This window comes from Penicillium taxi (assembly GCF_028828555.1).
Source record: "Penicillium taxi strain IBT 34144 chromosome Unknown utg000003l_segment0_segment0, whole genome shotgun sequence".
In the NCBI taxonomy this organism is placed as follows: Eukaryota; Fungi; Ascomycota; class Eurotiomycetes; order Eurotiales; family Aspergillaceae; genus Penicillium; species Penicillium taxi.
Window position 1 is genome coordinate 2,211,548 of NW_026643205.1, and position 21,085 is coordinate 2,232,632.

A 21,085-nucleotide genomic window follows, 5' to 3' on the forward strand; every position below is an offset into this window, starting at 1 on the left:
CGGAATACTAAATGTCCGATGAATTTGAGGGCCTGACATCTGAGTAAGCCATGACTAGAGTCGAGACCCGGTTGCCAGCAATCAATGACGATAAACACTAAATCATACTAATGAGCCATCCGATTATGTGAGCTGCATGTTTCGCATTCCGCATATGGTATGCGTTGACCCCGAATTTAGGGTTCTTGGCGGAGTTAGCCTCCGATCATGAAGTCATCGATCTTGAACTTGGATCTTATCAGAAAAGGAAAGGGAACAGGTTGGTAGATCTTTCTTCAAATCTCATTAGATGATTCAAGTCATATCTATGAACTCATTACATGGATGTTATTTAAATGGACCTTAAACATTGTTAGTGTAGGAATTCTCTTATGGGTCTGTATCTAGACATGAAATCCATAATAGCGGTTAGAAGTTATAACAACGTGATAATGCCTCAAGAATCATCTTGTTATTGAGACTCTGTAGTGTAGGGTCATAGGTCGCGGGGAATGTAACGCATGTCTGGCAGCAAAAGCCGCTGGCCGTCGTAGGACGTATATTATATCTATTCAACCAATCCAGCGTTTTCTGGAGCATTAGAGCTGGTCATTTGCCGAACATTGAGATTGACTCGTTTTCCAGACATCCAGCCTTTCCATATTTGGTAAGGAGAACCTTCTTCGAGGGATGGCCAGTCCGCCAACCAGCTGGGACATGTATGAGGCAATATCTTTGGTACAGCATGCCAGGCAAATCGTGAAGCTCCGTTCATGTAAACGGCATCGCCAGACCGAATTCGAATGATTCCACAGCCGTTGCCATCGTCATGGCTGACCAGGAATAGGCCATCGCATCCAAAACTCATACTGATCAACCCTACATCGCATTCCTCACTCACATCTCGATGAACACTCAGCGTATCTCCGGGAGAATAGAAATTTAGGATCGCCGCTTGAGATTCAGTCTCAGGGAATGGGGTGCGCAAGAGATTTGCAATGTCTTGCGGAAAGGGCGGTGGAGCTTCGGAAGGGTACACCTTTGCGCTCCAGTCATATTGGCCGCCTAAAGTTACCCAGCGGAGTTTCTTCTCCCAGGCGCTTTGAACAGTCAAAGGTTTGTGTATGTGAGGGTCTTTAGGATGCATAATGAGAGCTGGATCACTCGCAAAGAACGACCTTGTATGCATATTATCGTCCGCCTCGGGATAGGTAACGTCGTAATGTATGTGTAAATTTGTTTTGTGTTCGGGGTTTGACAGGTCTCGATGTAGTAGCCGGGATAGCAGTTCAATCTGTATGGTCGGTGGGAAAAGAGAGGGAATCATTAGGAGTCCTGTGAGGGGTCAGGAAAGGGTTATTATCCTGCTGGGGTCAGTTTGGAAAGAACTGAAGTGAGTCGATGCTGACCGGTGATCGAGTCGTGAGTGAATATTGGGATGTTTTCCATTGACGGGGCATGCTCCATATTTCGTTCATGGCGCCCAGAAACGAAGTCATCAAATGCCATTCGAAGGCCCTGACTTGGCAGGGACTGTGACGCTTTGATGGCTGGAGGTAGGTCTTGCGGATCTAGTCGTTGCAGGTCGAGAATTGCCGGGTCTTGGTCGACATCTGCTAAAGAGATCTTGGAGTACTTTTTATAGCATTGCCTGATCACTTCAGGAGGCCGATCATGAGCATTGAGACCCTTGATATGCGCCATAGTGATTGTAAAAAAGCAAGAGGATCGGCATGGGCTGATTTACCAAAAAATTACGCGTTCACCGCCTTTGCCACGACGTGGGGGTTGTTTGTTTTTGTGCCCCCCGCCAAGCTGTGGTTCTCGGCTCAACTCTTACGACAACCAACTCATTGTGACGAGAAGATCCGGCGAAAGTTCTTTTGTTGATCTCAGAAATTAGCTTTCAAACAAGGTACTTTATGGGTCATTATATTCACCGGACCTTCCTTCTCCTCCTTGCTTCACCTCCTTCCTTCTCTCTCGTCTCTCCCATTTCGTGTATCTCATTATTTGTCTGTTCTGCAATTGTCTAATATCTCCGCCAACAAAACTAGACGAGAACCTTCATCAGAACAAGACAAGAATCTTGAGCATCTCCAGTCATTATGGAGAACTACCAGAAAATAGAAAAGATTGGAGAAGGTATCAGTCTGACTGTTTCCTTCCTTTGTTTACAATGTTTTCGAATGCATCTAACTGTGTATGCGTCTTCCTAGGTACCTACGGTGTCGTCTACAAGGCCCGTGAACTGAACCATCCCAACCGTATCGTTGCCCTGAAGAAGATTCGTCTCGAGGCCGAAGATGAAGGCGTCCCTAGTACCGCTATCCGCGAGATCTCTCTCCTAAAGGAAATGCAGGACCCCAATATCGTCAAGCTGCTAAACATTGTTCACGCTGACGGTCACAAGCTTTATCTTGTCTTCGAGTTCCTTGATCTCGACTTGAAGAAGTACATGGAGGCTCTCCCCGTCAGCGAGGGCGGTCGTGGAAAGGCTCTTCCAGACGGATCGATGATGAACCTTGGTCTAGGTGAGGCTATGGTCAAGAAGTTTATGGCACAAATGGTTGAAGGCATTCGCTACTGTCACAGTCACCGTATACTGCACCGTGACTTAAAGCCCCAGAATTTGCTTATCGATCGCGATGGTAACCTGAAGCTGGCTGATTTTGGTCTGGCACGCGCATTTGGTGTCCCGCTGCGTACCTACACCCACGAGGTAAGTAATCCCCATCGAGTAGTTAATTAATTGGCTCGACTCTAAATTTATTTGGGGTTTGCCAGGTCGTTACTCTGTGGTACCGTTCACCGGAAATTCTGCTGGGTGGACGTCAGTACTCCACCGGAGTTGACATGTGGTCCATTGGTGCTATCTTTGCTGAGATGTGCACTCGCAAGCCTCTTTTCCCCGGTGACTCTGAGATTGATGAAATCTTCAAAATCTTCCGGTATGTATTTCTTATTTCTCTGAACATTTGGACTCCTTTGTGCTAATATGTTTTCCAGCATCCTCGGTACCCCCAATGAAGAGGATTGGCCTGGTGTCACCTCGCTCCCGGATTACAAAGCTACCTTCCCCAAATGGAAGCGCCCCGATGCCCCTCTTGTTCCGGGCCTGGAGGAGGCTGGCCTGCAGCTTATTGACGCCTTGCTTGAATATGACCCTGCGCACCGCCTTTCTGCTAAGCAGGCCTGCTTGCATCCCTACTTCCGCCATGGAAGTGCTCACTACTCGGGCCGCGGTTCGGGTTCCGGTAACGGCGTTCACTGATTGATTTCCCCGGATTTACGAATTTTGGTTGTTTTTTCCTTGTAACCTTATTCACGTCAGTGGATGACAATATCCCCTGGAATGTTTCTCGTTTTTTTTTTTATGTATCAGGAGTTGGGGAGTGAACAAGGGCAGGACTACTCTGATCACTGGCTTTTAGTTCAGTGCAAGGCGCACATACCCTTTCGGCTGATGATAACCATGTTCTCATAGAGACAAACAGCCAAATACCACAGCCTTTTCGATTTCTAATTGAAGGACTCAACTGCGATGTTCGTAAATAGGACCAATCAAATCCGAACCTCGTATCAGAGCTGAAAAATCGGGGCGCACGTGAGATGCTAACCCTGCACTCATATGCGCTCAAACCTGTTCTAGAATTCATATCATGTAAGATTTCTAAACCAAAGCCTTAATGGGGATACTGCAGGTTCAGCTGAGGAGAAACTTGGGGGCCGATGCTGGTATGTTCGTATTTAGATCGCCAGCCCGACGGACATCCCTGCATCTTTGCAGTGACCGCTTATGAACGATGCCAAGCTGGGCTTAGCACCGGCAAGCCCGTAGAGACCGTACAAAGGTACGTGGAATGGGGTAATTTTAGAGCCTCTTACTGCTTACTTCTTTAATAAGCGCTCTCCGTCTAGCAGTTCAGAATACAAGAAACTCTTCAACGCTCCCTGTTTGTGTCCTTATAAATTACACGAAGAACAATTGCACCATAGACTGCCCTCAATATAACCTTTCATCATGGAATTTGACGATGAAATGGGCTGCGGGGTTTCCATACCCCCTGCTTCATCTCGTTCAAACAGCAGACCTCCTCATAGATTGCGTCGCCAGCCGCCACAGGAGAGTGTTAAGCAGTTCTGGGAGCAATTCAATACCAAGTACCCGGGAAAGGTGTACACAATACTACCAGATAACCCATATGCACGCACACGAGCCAGGCGAGTGCCAAATGGAGTGATCCAAGGTGAAGAGGCTGTTCAGTCATACGAGCAGGCACGACGAGAGTGTCAGAAATCCGTGGATCGTATTTCTAAAGAATGCAAGCGGGTGAATCAGAAATACACCGATCCCCATTTTGATATTGAGCTTGATCTCAAGTTTCGTCGCAGATACTATCTAGATGAACTGGACAAGCTAAATGAGGAGATGAGGCCGCGCGGAGTGAAACGTGTGACGGTTCGTTGGAAAATTCCTCAATATCTTTGTCAAATAGCTAGCTAATGTGGTACAGGAAATATTTGAGAACCCCCAGTTCTTCGTTAATGGACCGACAGCGTCAGATGTGCGCCAGGGTTATGATGGGGATTGTTGGCTCATGGCGGCACTGGGGACGATGGGCAACAAGGAGGAGTTGATTGAGAAGATCTGCGTTGCTCGAGATGAAGTGATTGGAATCTATGGATTTGTATTTCATCGCGGTAAGCCCACAATACTGGCGCCGGGCTGGTAAGAGACTGACAGCAACACCAGATGGCGAATGGCAGCAGTGCATTGTAGATGATAAGCTATATCTTCGTGCGGCGGACTATGACGAATCTATGGACGAAAGAGATATTTGGGATGGAATCAACCGTATCGACTCTGAAGAAGAGTATCGCCGAGCTTTCCAGACCGGCTCGCGGGCGCTATACTTTGCGCAGTGCGTGGATCCGAATGAGATTTGGCTGCCTCTCCTGGAGAAGGCATTTGCCAAAGCTCACGGTGACTATTCCGCGATTGAGGGTGGGTTTGTTGGCGAAGCGATCGAAGACTTGACCGGGGAGTCACATCAGAGATCCTCTCGAGCAATATTCTCGACAAGGATCGCTTTTGGACAGAGGAGCTTATGCAGGTCAACAAGCAGGTAATTGGGAGAAGCCACAAAACTGTTGGTGCATTCAGCTGACATGATTTTAGTTCCTCTTTGGTTGTGGGACTGGAATGTTTTCCAACTGGTTGGATCCGGAGTATAAAGGTCTTCCAAGAGCTAGAAATGATGGCCTGTCAGAGAATCACTCTTATTCAATTATGGAGGCTCGAGAGATCAAAGGCCACCGTCTACTCCGACTAAGGTAAGTAGCATCTGCAATCTCCCTCCATCAGGAATGTCAACTCATCTTCATAGAAATCCCTGGGGCAAGAAAGAGTGGCATGGTGCTTGGGGTGACGGAACTGAGCAATGGACAGCAGAGTGGATAGAACTGCTTGGACACAAGTTTGGAAACGATGGAGTTTGTATATCTATGTCTGGTTTTGTTCGACAAATTGCTAATTCGAGGGTAGTTCTTTTGGATCTCGTACAAGGATCTCCTCAAGAAATACCAGCACTTTGATCGAACTCGTCTCTTTGGTGATGAGTGGACAGTCACGCAGCAATGGACTACCTTGAACGTCCCCTGGTCCGCTGATTATCACAGTACAAAATTCATCATGAATGTGACCCAGAGCGGACCAACGGTCATCGTCCTATCCCAGGTTTGTGCGCATTCACATCATATAGACCTTGACTAACTTTACCAGCTCGACACACGTTATTTCAGAGGTCTTACTGGCGAGTATAGCTTTATGCTAAAGTTCCGAGTTCAGAAAGATGGCGAAGAGGACTACATGGTTCGCAGCCAAAGGAGCCACTTCATGCATCGGTCCATAAATGCCGAAATTGACCTTGACCCGGGCCGGTATCATGTTCTAATGAAAATCACTGCCTACCGCCATGAAGTTGCCGAGCCGACAGAAGAGACCGTACGTCGTCTCGCGCCATCTAAACGGGAGAAACTCGTTCAAGTCGGACTATCCTATGATCTGGCCCATGCCAAAGGCCTGGTGTCAGAGACTGAACAGGAGCGAAAGGAAGGAGACAGACGAAAGGCTGCAGAGCGTAAGCAGCTACGAGACGAAACAGAAAAAAGGCTCAAAAAGGAATGGATTCGCCAGCGGAAGATGGTTGCCCGACAGCAACGGATGGCTGTGCGACAAGCTGCCCAGATGAATGGGCCGATGTCGGAACAAATCCTGAATGAGAAACCGACTCAGTCTCCTACAGAATTCGCTAGTATCTCGAGCGATGCTAGCTACCCAGTCGCTACGCCGAGTGGTTCAGTGCCGACTATTCAGTTCAATGGCTTGCACCTACGTCATTCAAGCGTGGATAGAAAGCAAACTCAGTCGTCGCATCCAAGCCTCAATACCCGCCTTGATATGGACGGCTTGGAATGCTGCGATGTGGAATTTCTTGAAGGCTTCGAATTTGATAGCGACATTGATATGCCACCCGAGGAGTCTATCGCGAAGAACGCTGTACCTTCTCAAGATTTCGATGGACCTGCTCAAGATCCTTGGAATGCAGTGTGTGTGGTAGGACTGAGGGTATACTCTAAAGATCCTAAGCTGAGCCTGGAGGTTGTGCACCCTACGCCAGAATACGACGTTGAGGCTCCTTTAGATCGAGATGATCCCGCCGCGTCGGCAACCATTGAGAAGGAATTCTGGAGTACCAACACATCCATCTTTTCACCTGGTAGAGTCTAGCTAGGTACTTTCGTATGTAGACAAGCCTATTCAATAACGACCTCGTCCAAATCAGAATATAGATATTTGTGATCTGCTTCATGCTTTTCCGCGAACATGAGATCATTTCTTCAGGTAATCGGGGCTATTAACTGAACATTAGAGCTAACAATCCTTTATTGTCTTATCAAAAATACTCCTAATCCAAAATCCAATCTCTTGGTCTGGATTTTCATCGCTATGAGATATATTGGCTCTCCTTTCACCATATCCCTTCTCTCTTCCCCAGAAACAGGCTCTCCGCATGGCAGAGATCATTTCCACCCCTTGTTGGGCTAGAACTGTGGAACTGGGATTTGGCTCTCTGCTATGATGACTTGGTCGAGACTGCTTTGAATCTGAGTTCAGGCTAGTGTTCTGTCCCTGCGTAAAGATTCGCACCCATGGAAGGGTAACCTGTAAACGACCAATGCCACGGCTTGGCTCGTTCCACATTTGACCGCTCAGGCCGTAATCTAGGCCGTATGGTGGCCACCGAGAAATAGACTTTCTGCGTTTAACAACTCGCCCAGGGTCGATTTCGTCACCTACGTCGAAATCAGAGTATGTATCATATCTATTCAGGACATCAATTGACTCTGCAACAGTCTGATCTTCGGGGTTCTTGAGCACAGGGACTGGATAGTCAGGGCCTATGAGGTACTGAGGAAATGATTTGGGAACTTCTTTGCCGGCAGAGCGGAGAAAGAGAATCGGTGAGGCAAACGAATCGAACCATTTCTCGGGGGATGTGAAAAACTTTTCACGTGCCTCAAGTAGAGGGACCAAATCCGTGGGTGCAATTTTCCTTGTTGATCGTTTTTGCTTGACACTTGACGTACCTTCTGTGTCCATTATTTTCTCAGTTATACAGTAATCATCGAGACTTGTCCAGTCGCAGACTGGATCAAAAGCAGCGACAGCCTGTAGTGACTGGGCTTCTGTTAGAGCTAGCATAAGTGCCAGCGACCCGCCTATATGCGAGCCGAAGACCGCCAGCTGTGTGGGTTTAAGGTGGTTTTGAATCCAGTCAAAACCGACAAGCGTGTCATGGACAGGATTCGGATACTTATAAATCTTTTCTGACGATTTTGCACCAGTCTGCGCATCTAATGCTTTCTCTTCGACCTTACCAAAGCGATAATTGACTGTCACAACAGTAGCAGAGGTTGAGGATGAAAGCAAATGCTGCATTGGTGGCCCCAGTCTCGAACCATTAAGAGTCAACAAGTCACTGGACACCTCGTCAAGAGTGGAGTCCACGTGGGTTTGGACAGAAGATGCACTGGGTCCCCGGAATAAGGGCCCGGGAGGAAGATAGAGAATGACATTGGATTCTGGTGACTCAGGCTCGCTTTTAGCAGTGGCCCTTGACCTCTTTGGGCGTGTCACTCTTTGATACCGTCAATATCAAGATTATAAAATCATCTGAGGGAATGAGACACGACTCACCTTAGCGATATTGATCCATTGTTCCCAACGGGAAGTGAAAACGTCTTGTCAATGCATGTTGACGAAGAAAGTCCCCGATATAAGAGATGAATGGTACGAGGATTCTTCCTCAAGGCCAAATGGCATGAGTGGTATATCAAAGCGCGCATTGCGCCATTGTATGTTGATCCAAGGTTGCTGAAGTGTTGGAAAGCTGCGGATGAGTAAGTCAATTGGCCAATCAGGAGACTCAGCGCCGGCTCCACCCATTGAAGCATATAAATTCAAGGTTGACTCTTGACAAGAGTTGGATATCTAAAGGATTGAAGAACAAAGTACCGCTGACAGCGTACAGACTAACACCTACTTGACAGGTGATATGCTAAAATGTTCCAAGAGTTTGAAACCTGAAACGTCCGGGGCAAAGGCCTAACTGCAGATCTCGGGTATAGCCGAAGTACGAATCATCGCAGTAACATTTATTTAATTTGACGTTGACTGGAGGAGGGGAAAGACATCACTTGTAGAAGAGCTTACATGTGATGGACCTCTAAAACTGAGCCAACTAAGCATGACCTCATTGCCTATAGGACAAGGCTATGAGTTATAGAAGATTTTTGGCAGCTGGGATCTGATTGGTATGTGTTTTGGAGTAAGCTTAGCTTTTTGATCAAATCTGAAAGATGACAGCAACATCGAATCAGGTATGGAAAGACAATGCGGTGGCAATATGATGACGAGAGTGAGTACGTTGGTCAATCGATCGAAATCATTAGGCAAAGATGCAAAGGTGTCCCCGGGCTTGAGTTGCAGGTGATGGCTTGAAGGTAGGGATACCCCCAAAACAGAGGTATTTGCTTCGTCACTTTGTGTAGTAGAAGGGTTGGAATTTGAAGGGTAAATATGCTCTAAGGCTGATATCACTGCAGGAAGAAGGCAATTGTGGCACCTGAGCAGTAAGCCAAGGACAGTCGCATTGATCCCGTTGATCCCTTTAATAGCTAAGTTCTGTACTCTACAATGAGGTATTATAGTTGACTGTCGTCAATTTCCATTATTCATAGCTCATCACTTCTCTTGGTTATATATTCCTATTGGCTGTCTTAGTTTCACATCTAAACCCACTCTTAGGCTGCATTCTTGAATACCCACGCTTAGCGCTCTCTTTGCCCTGTTGGTTCCCCTCCTCCAATCAAATATTTATGCCTCAACACGTTCTGACACATGTTGCCCCAAATCTGCACCGGGGACGTGGCGTTCTCAGAGAGCCTCGCGGTTGTGTCGCATGACTTCAGTTCTACAGTGCTACGCTGCCTTTATAAAACCACTATGTCCTCCTTAGTAGCCGTGTAACCGGGCTCAACTGGAACCATTCGTGACTTGATACATTCACAATTGTCATCTGGACTTAGACTAGGACATTTGAATAGGGAAAGCTCTCAAAACTGTCGAGTTTTGTCTTGTTCGCGCCTGCCTACTCTAGCAATGAAAACCTGGTCACGTGTCAACGTGCGTTCAAATTGGAAAATAAGAAACAATACGAGTCTGACAGATTGAGTTGTTTTCACTTGGAATCTCAGTCTGGATCTGAGCCTGGATCTGAATCTGAACCTGAATCTGAACCTCTTGAGTCTCTCTGCATCAAGCCATGGGTTTGAAAATGGAGGAATGTGATTTAATTGCGAGCTCTGACCTCGGGACCCACATTGACGCCCCGTTCCTACCTTACTGGGCCCGCTCAAGCGCGCTCGCTCAAGACTTGTTGGAGTATTCTGACGAGCCTATCGAATACGATCACGACGACCAGGATTACAGTGACAACTGTTTCTTCTTTCCAGAAGACTGCTCTTGGACTCCTCCCAAGGACCAGACCGTCAAGGTTGTCCCAGAGCTTATCTTTCCGGCACCCATCGAGTCTGCACCCGACAGCATGATTCCCGGTCTTCCAGATATCAAGATGCTGGACTCGGAGGCGCTGAGTGACCTTTTGGAGGATAACCTTTCTCCGCCTGAGATTACCAGTATCTTGTAAGTCCCATTGACCCTCAGCTTCTGTAGAGGCTCGGGAGCATCTACCCCCTCTTCAACCATGCGCAATCACTAATACCAAAGCTTCTGTCTAGTGTGTTCGCTACCAACGGCGCCGTCTTCGCCTATGCCTCCTCCCTTTCCACCCGACAGCTGCGCAACCTTAGCGCAACATATGGAGCCGCATATACCTGTTACGCCAAGACCGCATCAACCGGAAACCTGACTGGCGTGAACCCGGCCAGTCACCCTTCGTCCTACGTTACTGCACAATCAATGTCGCTGGGAGATGTCGGCTCGATTGTCTTTGAGCTGGAAGACTCCGTTGCGGTCGTCACTCGAATCGGCGATAAGCTCCTCCTGGCAGCAGTGGGACCCGGTAAACCAGAGGCCGCAGCCAGCGGCATCGATCCAGACTACCTTGGCATCGAGGGCATCTCCGCCGACGCGAATGGGGCCACATCTGATGCGACTGCAGGTGATGGACGTGTATCTGTGGCTGCTCCCGTCTCAAACACTCTTTCCAATGGCAACCTCGATACTCAAGTTGAGATTGACCGCAGTGCCGATCTCGCGCGGTTGGCTAGCTTGAACCTCTCAGCTCCTCCTTCGGTATTGCTTGCTCTGGAGTCAAAATGTGCTGCTTTGGGTCGGTTCCTCGGAGCGAAGCTGGACGACCTGGAGAGCCCGGAGGATTTCTGATTTCTATTTCTGAACTGACCATATTTGCGCCTTCTGCTGTACTTCAAAATTCATACCCCAGTATTTCTTATTAAATGAATGAATCTATGATTTATACATTCAGCGAGAACAAGACCCTCAGCATTCCGAACGTGTCCTGTCAATGGACTTCCCCAATTTAGCCATTCCCTGTTGTGCGGTTTGACTTTGCATGGTTTACACCGATGGTTTTCTCGAAGCAATCAAAGAGATTTCCGATATTTTCAAGATCAAGGCTAGATATCGAGGCTGGCTAGCGAATTCCTTGACGAGTTCGTTCGAGTCTCTACCCTCGATGACCAATGTTCAACTTTCCCTCGCTTGGAGAAGATCAACAACACCAGGACCCAGTCATCAATGTAGCGTGAGCGAAGCCTGTTCAGATACCCCGAAGCCAAGTTTTGAACTGGGTTCTCACAGGTCAAATGACCGTGGAAACAATGATTTCCACACTAGTCCTTCCCATCATGGCTGATATCAGCAGTGGATCAATCTTTCAAGAAAGATGAGCTTGTCTCCAGAAATGGGCGCGTACCTCAATGAGCTCAAGACTCAGCTCAGTGACTCGAAAAAGAATGTGACTTATGGGAACTGGACAATATGGCCATATACACATTGTTTAATATTATGGGCTAACCACGTATTCTAAGAGTGCAGGAAGTGACATGCCCATTGTCTCTTTATTCATCAAAATTATCAGCTCTGGCTTTTATTTTGTAAATTCGGCAATGAATACTCGGCCTATCACTTTAAATATCCTCAAAGTGCATTAGTAGAGGTCGGCTCGGTCGTTCACAATTTATACCTGGTAAATAAGTTCAGAGTGCAATCCAAACTCCATCGAGCTAAGAATCACACCACTATATAACTCTGCCTAAAACCTCTTCTTGATCTATATTTCTTCAGAGAAAAAAAAAAAACAAATGCGCACTCGGTTTCAAACATAACCTTCATTTTTACTTTAATTTTAGTAAGGTGTGAAGTGTCGTTAAATCATATACTACCTAATAATTACTTGGCTATTTATGCTACTTCTCAGACTGGTGATCATATGGGGTATAGGACGAACATGGCCATCTGTACCCAGGTATAGAAATCTCAATTCAATAGTGAGTCAAATTATTATTTGCAGGATATTAAATCATTTCATATCATCAAAATTGACATTGTATGCACAAAAAGACAATAATCCCAAGAGATAAAAATTAAAATCTCAGGGTACGCTCAAATCTCACTTAGTAATAGATGGGCTAGAAGATCGAAAAAGAGACATAAAAAGAAACAAAGCACAAACCAAAGAAGTAAATGCAAATATTCATCACGAACCGTATTGCGCATTGCATAGCATACTCAGTCCAGACAGTGAAAAGCAGAAGTTATTGAAACCCGACAGAAGATAAACTAACAGTCAGATCCATGGACTTTCTACTTTCTACTCGACCGCTGAGCCTCCGGGTGCTGTGTGGAAGTGGCTAGCTGTGCTGGCAGAACGACTCACACCGACAGTAGGGCTGGTAGCTCCCTTTTCAACAGTGGGAGTAGTCACTGTAGTGGAGGAGGTTGCTGCGGCTCCTTCAGGCTGCTTCTCCTTCTCGGAGTAGGTGGGAGGAGTAGCGGTGGCAGGGATGGTGGCAGCAGCGGCAGTGGGAGAGGTTGCAACTGGGGAGGTTGCAACTGGGGAGGCTGCGGTTGGGGAGGCTGCGGTTGGGGATGCTACGGTTGGGGAGGCTACTGCTTGTGGTGCTGCGGCTGCAGCTACTGGGGCAGCATGAGTAGGGCCACGGGTAGCATCCTTGATGACAGTCCACCACTTCTCAGCATCATTGGGAGTGTGTGCCTTAAAGCTCAACTCAGTGTTGGTGTGGAAGGCATTTCCGACCTTTCCGCTGGACACGTCCTTGCCCTTAACGTTGAACTTGACGCCGTCGATGGCGCCGACGATGCAGTCGGGCAGATAGAGAGACAGCTCTGGGGTGGGGTCCTTCTTGAAATCATCGTCACCCTTGAGCTCGTGCAAGTAGCCAGCCGGTGTGACAACGTAGTATCCAGTGCTGTAGCCCTTGATCAAGGCACGAGAGCGGCGCTCGAGCGAGCCCTCAATCAGAGGCTGTGTGGATTTGTGATCTTGGTTCGGGTAAGTGATGCTCGCAAATGAGCGCAGCGGTCCGTCTGGGTTCACCAACGAAGCTTCATTGCGCATGGAGAAGTTGACCCATTCGAAATCAGCAGGGATACGCTTCGCATTGCCCAGAATATCGGTGTACATGGCCCGCTGGCGATCCAACTGACCGTTCATCAGCTGGAAGAACTGGTCCAAGGCGCCCTGGACGGTCTCCAGAACGTGGGCCTCGAATTCCTGGAACGAGTTCTGCACGACCAGGATATCTTGGCGGTGGTTATTCTCCTCAATCACCTGCTTGTTCAGGCGGTGGTTGATGCCGCGCTTAAGAATGTAAGGGTCGTGGGCTGTCTCAATCTTGCTGCCGATAGCGGCATCGTGCGTGGCAGCGTTTTGGCCCAAGAGCTCAATATGCTTCTGGGTGGCTTGTCGAGCCTTCTCGACAGCCTTGGCTCCCTTAGCTGCACCGGCGCTGAGTTCCTTAGACTTGTTTTTGATTTCCTTGTGTAGGCGCTCGAGGGTCGGGAGAACCGACCCCTTGAGGTTCTTCTCGGTTTCCAGGTGCATGTTCACCATACCCTACAGATAAGAGAATTGATCAGCAATTGTCGATGAAAAAAGTATATCGAGATTTCGTACCTGAGCGTTGCTACGAATATTCTCGAATAGACCAGCCACACCCCCAGCACTGGTGCTGAAGTGATGGCCCTCTTTCAAGGGTTCACTGACAGTCTGTTCACATAAGTTAGGATGAATGGACGATACGCTTTAAACCTTGGCAAGAAAATACCTTCAAGATCTTCTCCTGGTCCTTCGACTGAGATTTTGAAACCTTGGCAGTGGCTGAGACATAGTCCTCGAGGTAACCGCACATGTGCTTCCATGCTCGGAGACGCTCAAGCAAAAGATTGGTAGTCTATCACAATTGAGGTGTTGTTAGCTTCAGTTCACTTTTGCAGGGGGTGGATGTTGCTACCCCGCCAAAGGTGGGGTGATATCGGAAACAAACCTCGCTGCTATCAGTGTCGGGAATAGCCTCATCGTCGCTCATAGAGGTACGGCGAGTGAGGTTGCTATGCATAGTAGACGACCGCTTCGGGAGCGAGTACTCGACGGGGCTCGCCATTGTGTAAGGGGTAAGTTGTTGTTTACTGAGGAAGTGTCGGAAGCGTAGGAAGAGTAGATTTCAGATCTGGTAATGATAAGCAGTCAATGGAACCAACTTCCGAGTCGTGAAATCAAGGTAAGAGTAGATTCAATGAATTGTCGTGTACTATGTAGTCTGTAGACGGTTACCGGATTATCGTACAAGCGCAATATGCTAGTACCAATTTAGCTGAATGAAGGTGGGGTATCATAGAGGAGATGGATGGTCTCTTAATAAAGTCCCGATCAGATTAAGAATACCTATGAGGTCACTGCCCGCGTCAGTGGTGCCAAATATTTTAGAATTTAGAATTTGCAGTTTAAAAGCCGTACCAGATATCTCTGTATCTTGCGGTCATTTAATTTTATAGAAGATTTATGGTTGCGATTTTAGCCAGGTCAAAAAGGTAAGTTGTAAGTAATTATTGTGTCGCTAAGTATAGTCTACTAATATAGCTCAGTCAGGCAAAGTTACCATGGTGCTGGGATTCCACGCCACGGGCCCATTTCTACATGCGGACAATTATAAGAAACAGATGAACTCGGTACCAGATCTACAATGATCTACAGTGATTAGCTTAATCGAGAGTAGTGGAGACGTTGAGAAAGGGGAGAAGGAAAAATCAAGGCCAGTCATTTGTGGCTGATAAATCGTCAGTAATACGTGAGGTAAGAAGGCCATGTGCGTAATTCAAGCAATTCAAGTAGTTCAAGCTGTGGAGAGGTATTGTCCCCTTCAGCGAGTCATCTTTTAACGTAGAGAAAATTAAATGTTCATATCTATGAAAATATAAAAGTGCCCCGAGCCTGTCTATCAAGGGTGCCGAACGCCGTAGAAGAGCAGACAGTGTCTGTCAAATGCTGAAACACCAGGAGTATTCTGAGTGCTGAATGAAGAAGAAAGAGGATGATGTGGATGCTGATGATGCCAGTGACCAGCACTGAGGAGAAGCTTTTCGAAAGGGGGGAGGGGGAATCAAGGAGAGACGAGAGATATTTCTGTTTGGGAATAGATCGAGGCATTCACCGTGGCGTATCACGCTCTAGCGCGGGCTTGTACTAGTCGAAGGCTGCGTTCCGCATCGTCAGCATTCGAGCTGTGCAAATTGTGTAAACCAGGGTGATTGACCTCCGATGGTGTTAATATCCCACTAGTCCGCCCACTGCGAAGATAGGCCTGTTGTGGTGACTGGAGCATTGGCGTTGACGGCAAGCTGGTCGATATAGCTGTATTGTAGTCGGGAAGGTTGGAATCAGAAAATCCAATGTTGGCGCGCACGGCAGTCGAGTAGCTGGGAACTCGACTGAGTGTCTCGACCTCGGCATATTGTGGATGGAAGGGAGTCGCCATGCCAGATGGGATGCGATCCGGGTCCATTTCGTCCGAAGGCCTGCGAGAGAGCTCAGGGCTTGCTGGGCCGTGCGTTGTGGAGCCAGATGTTGGACCAGATGTTGGACCAGATGTTGGCCCGAAGTAATCGAAATGCACATTGAGTTGTCGTGAGTTGGGATGGCTTTCTGACTCGAATGAACTCTCGTTGGGAGATGGGAATCCAGCGTAGTAGTTCGCGTTCAGGGACTGCAGTCGACGATGTAGCGCCGAAGCGGAGATATCAGTGTTGGTCAAAGCATTCATCGATGCCAGGTTCTCCGATGAAATGTTGCGACTGAGAGGGCCAAACGGTGTGCCTGGTCCACTGCCCGGTCCCGGTGTACGGTAGCCGTTGGGGTCAACCTCGCTGTACAGCTGATCAAACTGGTGCTCGCCGTACAGTGGAGGGGCCTGATTAGTAGCAATGTCATCGGCAGCTCTCCTCTGGCTTGCCGATGTTGTTGTCGCTCCATCATGTTCACAGATGTTGTTATTCTCGTCGATATGGATGCTGGGAGAAATGAAGATAGAAACGGGAAGGGTGGCACGAAGCTAAATTACGACAAGATTAGCATGGAAACGACTCACGAATTTCGGTCCAACTCACTTCACTAATGTGGCCATCAGGGTTGTGTAGTTGAATGCGGAACTTCAACTTGTGGCGGATTTTAATGCCCTTGGTGTCTGTATCCTGCAGACAGCGTGTCAATGTGGGGGGCATGTCTAGGTAGCGTGTAAACTGATAGCCCTCGGCTACCTCATCAATGACTTCGATGCTATCTTCTTCGAGCTCATGCTCGTCTGTGATGATAGTCCGGGTGGTCTTGTATGTATTGCGAATATGGTCGGAATCTTCCGGGTTGAGCGTCAAATCATGGCTTTCTATCAACTGTGACGTCGTCTGTCCAATGCGCAGGCCCTTCAGCAGGGGTATTAATTTGAAATCCACCCGGATCGAGGTACCAAACGCAACTGCCTTCGTCGGAGTACTGATAGAGTATTCAATCTTGTTCGGCCAGATATTATCGACCGACTGTAGAATATCAGCCTGAGCTCACTACAAGATTTGAGAAAGATGATAGTTACCATCGCATGCGATAGCTCCAGAGCACTTGAATCCAACGTCCGGATAATACGAAGCGGCTTTCGCGCAACGATATCTTTGGCATATTTGCGCCCGATCTCAGCCTTGAAGCGGTACATTACCCAGCTCTCTGAGAGACCTTCCACACTCTCTGGCATTGCACCATCCAAAACTACATCGAATGGGTACTCGTAGTTTCCAGCTGCGAGAATCTCTGTCTTGCCCTTGCCAGGGTCCCGAAACCGCCATGTCTTATCGTAGAAGACGCGTTCTCGCCATGACTTTCGGCCACCGGTTGACGAACTTGAAGGAAGGTGCCAGCTACAGGGGGCATTCCGGTTAGCATTCTTGACGTCGCGATTATATTAGCATGACGTACCAAACCCGTGACATGCCCGTGAGTTCGAGCCGAATGTGTTTTACGGCGAGAGGCTCAGACAAGCACAGCACCAAGGTCCCCTTTAGATGGGCACTGGCAGCCTCGTGCTCGCCGCCACGGAACACGATATAGTCATCGTTCAGACTGTAGACCCGTGAGAAGCTATCCAACAACTAATCTCAAGGATCTAGAAATCCCTGGTCTGCCACTTACCGAATATCAAAATATTTCGCATTACTTGAGCTCCCACCACCGCTGAAGAAGCTGAGAGCCATTTGAGGGGTCGCGATCGCGTCGCCGATTGACCACGAGAGAGAGTAGAGTATGCCAAACGGGGGTTTGGAATGTCGGAGGAAAAGAAGATTAGCAAGAAGAAAGGGTGACACAAAAAGGCGTTTTTCCTCCTGTGATCTGCCGGTCAATGTTCGCAAGACCCAAGACTCAAACGGGGGTCCCACAGTGCGGATGAGTGGAGATGTGCCGCTTTCGGCGCTTCCGGCGAGAAGTGGCGATACAAAAAATTAGGGAAGACTAGAGGAACTAAAAGGGATCAGGAGTAAGAAAAAAAATAGGGGATTAGTAGCCATAAAAATACTCAAGAAAACCGATCTGTCTAGACCATTCAACTTAGACGGATAAATTCATGTATTTTTACGTCAGCGATGGAATCATGGTTCTTATCCTTCGTACTATAAACTATTTCCCTATCATCGTTTATTCGTTTATCCAGAGCCTATCACGCCATCTATTCGGGCTCTTAAAGCATGACCTGCATGTTATGCAGGTAGACATATATGCTCTCTTGCAGATGTCTAGATGCGACTTTCCTAGGAACTAGGGCTAGGTCGAGATGATCATTGATCTTCCTGTCCCACTCCGTAAAGTACTCTGTTCCTACTAGAGTACTAGAACCATACTTTGTATACTAAATGTCCGTCATGCTTAAAATCCATGTGGACTATGCCACGCGAATGATCGGCACATGAGCAAATCATTTTACTACATCCTCCGACTTCTCCCTTTCTCGTCCGTTTCAATTTTCGTATTTTTTCTTTTTCTTTTCCTTTTTCCCTTTTCTTTTCTCGGAAACATCCGGATTTCCACTCAAAGCTCAAGCTCTCGGAGGTACTAAGTAGATCCACCTATGATCCACAAGTGTCAACTTGCTCACCGACCAACATCCAGTTTTTTCTGATTGGATCTGACGAACCATGGCCATCTCAACAAGATAAGCCTGTTAAGGGTCCGGATCACTATAATCCTAAACATGGATCCCAACCTATTACTAGTTTTAGTAGTTACTCAATAGTTAGTACTTTTGAGAATCTTCAGGCTTTTAGTACTTCGTAAAACAGGGGGATATGAAGGAATAGTCATCACTAGGAAAGGTCTCGGCCGGCCTACATACGGGATACGGCTTCACGGCTTCACGGGCAGCTCCACTCCACCGGAATCCCGACTGTCCAATTATGCGTTCGCGTTGCCATCGGGCCTGCCTTGGTCGATCTGGAAAATGCTGTACCTGTACATGTTTCAGTCTTGCAGAAGCGCATTGACGTGGCGGTTACATGGATTATTTCGTTTTGCTTTTTCTTTTTCTTTATCCTCCATTTAATTCCATCAAATCGGATAGCTTTTATAGCTTTCGGGTAAATTCGTAACTTGGTGTGTACCTGTATGGAAGGAATGCCAGACCTTCCATATCAAGGTAAAGACAGCAATCTAATGAAAAGATAAAAATGGAAACATTTGAAGGTTTTAACTTGAGGTTCCTACGGAGTACATCCGTGGACCGCTTAACCTAGGTATACAGTAAATTTTCACCCTTAGACCCACCGCGGCAAGTAGATCATTGTTCGGATTTTGATCGCTAACTTCTAAGATGAACCGCTGGATGTAGCTATCGGTGTACCTGTAATTCATAGAACTTAGAACTCACTCTCATCGTCATACTTTCAAGGTTTGAATTTGAGGTTTATACTATGACGACTTCCACTCTTCGTGATAAAAATAACTCATTACTTCATAGTCACTACTGTGGTTCTTCCAAGGTTGGTTCTTGAGGTCTCCGAGCTGGCCTTATCAATGAGTTTCAAGGTTCCTGGAGGCCAGTAGTGTACCCATTTAGTTACAGAGATCTCGACCCACAACATACATACCCAAGAGTCAAAGATACAAAATCCCCTGTCAATCATCGCAAGGATCATACCTAGAAAATTCACTAGGGACAAGGAAGAGGCCCGTTCCACTCCATATGCAATACCCCTGACATCTTTCACTTTCACTTTCACTTCCCGTGGCAAGATCGAGGTATTCGGTATTCGGTATTCGGCATGCGGCCGGTACCCATTGAGAATTCCAATGCCGGGATAGCATAGTATTTCACATCCCATCATTTGTTCCCGAATGATACGATGCAATTCTTGACAGATGAATAAATGCCGAGACGGGAATAATAGTTTCTATCAAGCATTGATCGCCCCATCTGCCAAGACTAGGGGATAAGGATTTTCGCGCCGAATCGTGCAATGCCCTTGCACAAGGCTGTTCCTTGCGCCACATGGTTTGTGGTCTTTCGGAGTTTTCCGTAAATCCAGAACTGGGAGGGTCTGATCATTAGGCTGATCGTTAGGTATGCCATGCAAACGCCAATCTGACTACGACTCAGATTAGAGTAAAATAGCGATAAGGATCTACCTTATCATGACCTGGTCACGGTCAATGTTAGGGCACATAAACGTGCCCAGTGATTACCTACGTAGGGTCCATGTCTCTTGTGACGGATTCTGTCAAGTGAACCTTTGAAAGCTGAAGGGCGAGCTGGGGCACACAATCACTTAAGTGGCTGATATGAGAACGTTGCCCGTGTCATCCATCCGGACACGCTATTCGTTCCTGAGGGTACTGAAATGCCCCGTTTGCATGAAATATCACTTGCCACTGATGATCAAGATAAGCTAGTAGATACGCATTTAACCGGACGCTTGATAGCATCCCGAACTTACGAAGGATCATGGATCGAAAATCTATGTACATAGTAAGCTCAAATTATATAGGCCTGCATAGCTATGGGATTAGCCGGAAAAAAGAAACCCAGACAGACTCGACAGCAAGTGAAAAAAATGCAAATATATGATCAATTAAAATTCACTTATGTATTTGGGGATTTTTGTTCATGACTTTCATGACTTCCATAAGATACAAATATCACAGCAGGAAACGCATTAAAGTAGACCAACCTCCAGAGCGGATTTGGTTATCTTGTCCGTGTCTTGAATGAGTGTTCCCACCAACCAAAAATATATGCGATGGAATCCCGCGAATATTATTAAAGCCATGGCAGCAATTAATGAATGAATGAGCCATTTTGTGACGTAGTCGTCAAGTAATGATATTGTCCAAGTCAGAACGCACTCTTGGACCAGCAAGGGCGTTCATAATGAGAACGGAAATTGAAGGATTGGGTATTGGAGGTGCCTGGCCCCCTAAAAGATCCAGCTCAGAATGATATAGAGGAGTATGCAGGCTCCGACACAGATACCTGCGACCTTGAGCACTGCCACAGTATCACCTTGTTTTGCCATTCGTGTCAAACGGCTGGCACTGCCTTTCAAGTTGGTCGAGAAGGAGGAGAACACATCATTCTGGACAGAAAAAACTATGGTTAGTCTGAGAAAACATCAAGGTCTCTGGCATGAATCTGGAAGACCTACGGTGTGATCGAGTGTGTCTTGGTCCCGCGCATTATCGTGGATGTCAATTGTTACAGATCGAAGAGCGGAGACTTTGGAGGAAAGGGAGTTCAAGAGCGCATTGTTCTGCCTAGGATTCACATGTCAGTGAAATATCTTTATATATTGAATATCAAGGCTGTTCGGTCGGAGCTGTATGTGGCGACGGCTTTCAGGGGTGAGGACATACTGCTCGCGTTCGTAGGCGTCACTCATTTCGATAGTATTGAAATATCTTTTGAAATGTGCCAAGGGTTATTTCGTGGGGTATGTTTCTTACTTCTT

The 21,085-nt window shown here is 47.3% G+C and overlaps 8 protein-coding genes across 8 annotated transcripts; 3 read left to right on the top strand and 5 right to left on the bottom strand.

Moving 5' to 3' along the window:
* Window positions 1–547: 547 nt before the first annotated feature.
* On the bottom strand, window positions 548–1,683 carry alkB (oxidoreductase, 2OG-Fe(II) oxygenase family; the record flags this gene model as incomplete). Its single annotated transcript, XM_057206936.1, has 2 exons — window positions 548–1,314; window positions 1,389–1,683. The coding sequence occupies 2 exons, from the start codon at window positions 1,681–1,683 to the stop codon at window positions 548–550; spliced, it is 1,062 nt and encodes a 353-aa protein (XP_057064616.1).
* Window positions 1,684–2,158: 475 nt separating this feature from the next.
* Window positions 2,159–3,253, top strand: nimX (cyclin-dependent serine/threonine-protein kinase CDC28; the record flags this gene model as incomplete). The annotated part of the gene is made up of 3 exons (XM_057206937.1): window positions 2,159–2,701; window positions 2,767–2,930; window positions 2,989–3,253. 3 exons carry the CDS (start codon window positions 2,159–2,161, stop codon window positions 3,251–3,253), a joined length of 972 nt encoding a protein of 323 aa, XP_057064617.1.
* Window positions 3,254–4,003: 750 nt separating this feature from the next.
* On the top strand, window positions 4,004–6,772 carry N7495_004287 (uncharacterized protein; the record flags this gene model as incomplete). Its single annotated transcript, XM_057206938.1, has 8 exons — window positions 4,004–4,441; window positions 4,497–4,683; window positions 4,736–4,987; window positions 5,038–5,108; window positions 5,162–5,316; window positions 5,370–5,475; window positions 5,528–5,719; window positions 5,765–6,772. The coding sequence occupies 8 exons, from the start codon at window positions 4,004–4,006 to the stop codon at window positions 6,770–6,772; spliced, it is 2,409 nt and encodes an 802-aa protein (XP_057064618.1).
* Window positions 6,773–6,916: 144 nt separating this feature from the next.
* On the bottom strand, window positions 6,917–8,391 carry N7495_004288 (uncharacterized protein; the record flags this gene model as incomplete). Its single annotated transcript, XM_057206939.1, has 2 exons — window positions 6,917–8,183; window positions 8,243–8,391. The coding sequence occupies 2 exons, from the start codon at window positions 8,389–8,391 to the stop codon at window positions 6,917–6,919; spliced, it is 1,416 nt and encodes a 471-aa protein (XP_057064619.1).
* A 1,490-nt stretch (window positions 8,392–9,881) lies between these two features.
* N7495_004289 (uncharacterized protein) lies at window positions 9,882–10,951 on the top strand (the record flags this gene model as incomplete). Its single annotated transcript, XM_057206940.1, has 2 exons — window positions 9,882–10,249; window positions 10,291–10,951. The coding sequence occupies 2 exons, from the start codon at window positions 9,882–9,884 to the stop codon at window positions 10,949–10,951; spliced, it is 1,029 nt and encodes a 342-aa protein (XP_057064620.1).
* Window positions 10,952–12,401: 1,450 nt separating this feature from the next.
* On the bottom strand, window positions 12,402–14,214 carry N7495_004290 (PH domain protein; the record flags this gene model as incomplete). The annotated part of the gene is made up of 4 exons (XM_057206941.1): window positions 12,402–13,667; window positions 13,728–13,820; window positions 13,879–14,004; window positions 14,098–14,214. 4 exons carry the CDS (start codon window positions 14,212–14,214, stop codon window positions 12,402–12,404), a joined length of 1,602 nt encoding a protein of 533 aa, XP_057064621.1.
* A 1,056-nt stretch (window positions 14,215–15,270) lies between these two features.
* Window positions 15,271–17,344, bottom strand: N7495_004291 (arrestin family protein; the record flags this gene model as incomplete). The annotated part of the gene is made up of 5 exons (XM_057206942.1): window positions 15,271–16,158; window positions 16,214–16,639; window positions 16,693–17,011; window positions 17,070–17,213; window positions 17,283–17,344. The coding sequence occupies 5 exons, from the start codon at window positions 17,342–17,344 to the stop codon at window positions 15,271–15,273; spliced, it is 1,839 nt and encodes a 612-aa protein (XP_057064622.1).
* Window positions 17,345–20,450: 3,106 nt separating this feature from the next.
* N7495_004292 (SNARE domain- containing protein) lies at window positions 20,451–21,016 on the bottom strand (the record flags this gene model as incomplete). Its single annotated transcript, XM_057206943.1, has 4 exons — window positions 20,451–20,554; window positions 20,611–20,713; window positions 20,783–20,891; window positions 20,991–21,016. 4 exons carry the CDS (start codon window positions 21,014–21,016, stop codon window positions 20,451–20,453), a joined length of 342 nt encoding a protein of 113 aa, XP_057064623.1.
* Between the last annotated feature and the right edge of the window lie 69 nt (window positions 21,017–21,085).